The sequence below is a fragment of the Aplysia californica genome, unplaced genomic scaffold (assembly GCF_000002075.1).
Source record: "Aplysia californica isolate F4 #8 unplaced genomic scaffold, AplCal3.0 scaffold00040, whole genome shotgun sequence".
Lineage (NCBI taxonomy): Eukaryota > Metazoa > Mollusca > Gastropoda > Aplysiida > Aplysiidae > Aplysia > Aplysia californica.
Genome location: NW_004797310.1, coordinates 2,230,683 through 2,233,563, shown reverse-complemented (window position 1 = coordinate 2,233,563; position 2,881 = coordinate 2,230,683). Strand labels below are relative to the sequence as shown.

At 44.5% G+C, this 2,881-nt stretch overlaps 1 protein-coding gene across 1 annotated transcript in view; it reads right to left on the bottom strand.

Annotated features, from left to right (window-relative positions):
• The window catches only part of LOC101851245, a gene marked incomplete in the record, with an annotated part of 22,028 nt that overhangs the window by 10,141 nt on the left and 9,006 nt on the right, over window positions 1-2,881 (bottom strand). The window contains 1 exon segment of the mRNA XM_005092106.3: window positions 1,249-2,374. Within this exon segment, the coding sequence (XP_005092163.2) occupies window positions 1,249-2,316 (1,068 nt within the window).

Here is a 2,881-nt window from a genome sequence, read left to right as displayed (position 1 = left end):
ATTTACACACACTTACACACACTTATACACTCTCTTTCACTCACACACTCACATAAACACACAAACAAACCTACAAATGTGTTAAAAATATTCAAGACAATACTGTTGATTCCCATAATAGCGTAATATTGAGTGAAAACGAATTACAATGACCTTATAATGAGAATTGATAAACATGAAATTAACTTGCCAAAACACGGAACCACTTTACAGTGCTTCAACACGTTACGTGTTGCACTACTTTTCTTATGTAAATCAGTAAGAGCAAAGTTGTGTTCTGTAAACGAAAAAAAGAAGAAAAGAAAAAGAAAAAGATTATGGAAGAATGGAGTGCACTTATTCTCAGTGCAGGTAAGTCATTCATTGTTTTTTTCTTCTTATCTAAAGCCGTTTATAACCAGGCTGACACCAAGTTATTCTCTTTGGAGGCTGTTGAGACGAAACGATAATGTATCACTGCACTGTGGAATCAGGCGCTCATCCATTTTTAGGTATATGGAGTTATTAGTATAACCGTAAAGATGAAATGGTGAAATGGTATAGGTTTAACGCCCCTATCAACACTATTAGGTTATTTAAGGGGCAGGACCTCCTAGTTCAACGTCCGTCTCCGATAGGACCGAGCTAAGTGGGAAGTTCGTGTAAAGTGCCTTTTCCAAGGACACAACGTTGGACCGAGCTGAGGCTCGAACCCCCGAACTCGCAATCTCACGATTACGAGTCGTGTAGCCTAACCACTAGGCAACCGACGCCACTTAGTATAACCGTAAAGATTTATCATTTGCTTTGCTTTTGAGAGGAAAAATATCCGCCTAACATGAATGGGAGTTGATATACTTGTGTTAAATGCTATTGAAGGAGGTGAGGGTCACAGTGGTGTTAGAGATACAATTAGCGAGAAACGAGTTGCAAAACTTTAGTGTCTTCCAAAGCTTGAGTGTCCTTGAAAACTGATCATTTACATTTTTATGCCTTTAGTCAACGCTTGTCCTGAAAAACTCCACACAGAATGGGCTTTAAGTGTACATAAAAGCTGTTTCACGAAAGAAAAAAGACAAAAAACTTAGAGCAAAATTGAAAAAAAAGTCGATAAATAAAAAAACTATCCTACATGCGGAGAAAATATCAGTTCATAAATTTAACTATCTTTGACGAGTGTCTGATTTCATCAGGATGCCACACACACCGTTGAAGGACGACAAACAAACACAATGTGTATTATTACATATCAGTTGCATCTGGACCAACCTGAAACGTCCGCTCGACAGTGTTGAGTTTAAGAGTGGAGATCTGTCGCAGCCGGTAGAGGTCACGGTCAATCATGTCTGCCTCAAGGTCATTGGGCTGCGCCACAGTATCCGCGCGGAGTTTCCAGTAAATGTCCGGGTACCCTGAGTAGTCCTTCAGGTCCTGCAACATCCCCGCCCCTCCACTCTTTGTCGGCATCTCCTGCGACATTTTGGACCTCGCCGGGTCTCTCACTAACGGGTTTTTGTCCCCGAGCTGGTTTTCAATAAACAAACACTCTGGGCGGACGCCGAAGATCGGCTCCACGGATTTGTTGCTCTGTCGTCGAGGGGTGGTGTTCACAATCTCGTACTTCTTCCTCGGAGAGCTCTCAGCGCTGCTCTGGTTCGTGCCGCCTATCTCTAGAGAAAGAACTGAGCTGGAGTTTGACTGATTGGAGCTACATTGCCTTTGATCTTTGCGAGGGTGTTTTGGTTTTTTCCGCGGAGAGATTTGAGGAAGTATAGCCTTAGGGTTATACTTTACCGTTTCCGTTAGGCGTTCATCGGGAGCGAAAATGTACGTCGTAGAAATGTTTACTTTATGGTAGCCTCTTAATAAACTGATAGGAATTTTGGGAATGCTGTCAGATTCACTGACGTCATCCTTTTCCGCTTCGTTGTCCGGATTGTCTTGGTCGTTATTTTCCTCGGGGTCAATAAGAAAGTCAGTTTTGATGGCGGGGAGGGGCAACAGAGGAGGGTTATGCTGCAGGTCAAAGTGCACGTACGAGCTCGCGTCTTCGCCGAGACTTTTCCGTCGGTGGAAGCTTTCCTCTTTCTCAAATGTCACTCGTTTGGGCCTGATGGCGTGGACGGATCGGGAGCGGAGCAACTTCCTGGGGAAAGCGGGGACGTCTGGGATATGTCCGATGCTGAGGAAGGTGTAGAGGTCTCTGGGGCGAGTGATGTCCTTCCCGGTGTACGCGTCCACGAGCAGCTGGTGCAGAGAGGATGTGACGTCAGCAGGATTCGGAGCGGGTCGGGGGTCAAGGGTCAGGGGTAAGGGGTAAGGGGGCAGTCGAGCCATGACCTGTCAGTGAGTGGACGTCCACAGCGGGCATCGTCGTGGGAAGAACGAGGTGCTCCTGGAGGAAGAAACAAATGATAAAAGATCAGTTCAGATTAAAATAAAATACGCACCCGTGGTTCCAGTTTGCTCTGGTGTGGTTTGCTCCTTCTTTCCTACCAAACATCTATCGTCCTGATCTCTCCTCCTTTTTGTGTTTGTTACTGTCTTGTAGCGCCTCTAATCGTCGGCACTTATATATATGAGCTAATTGTGTTACAAGTGCCCTAAAACTCTTACTAAAAAAAAACCAATATGTAGTGCTTAAAAAAGATATTCCAGTATCTCAACTGTGTCGACAATGGCCCTTTTTGCGTCTAACAGACGATTTTAAAAGCAGTGTGCATGATACATGTTTGCCTTGGCAGTAGACATTATAGGAAGTGGAATACCCAAGTACTACTTCCATCCCTTCTGATCTTGATTTCCTTTACTTTACTTGGATTTACTTGGATCCAGAGCTAGAATCATAGCAGGCGGCACATGTCCATAGCTGCTCATCTCTCCTTTTCAGTGTCCACCTCAG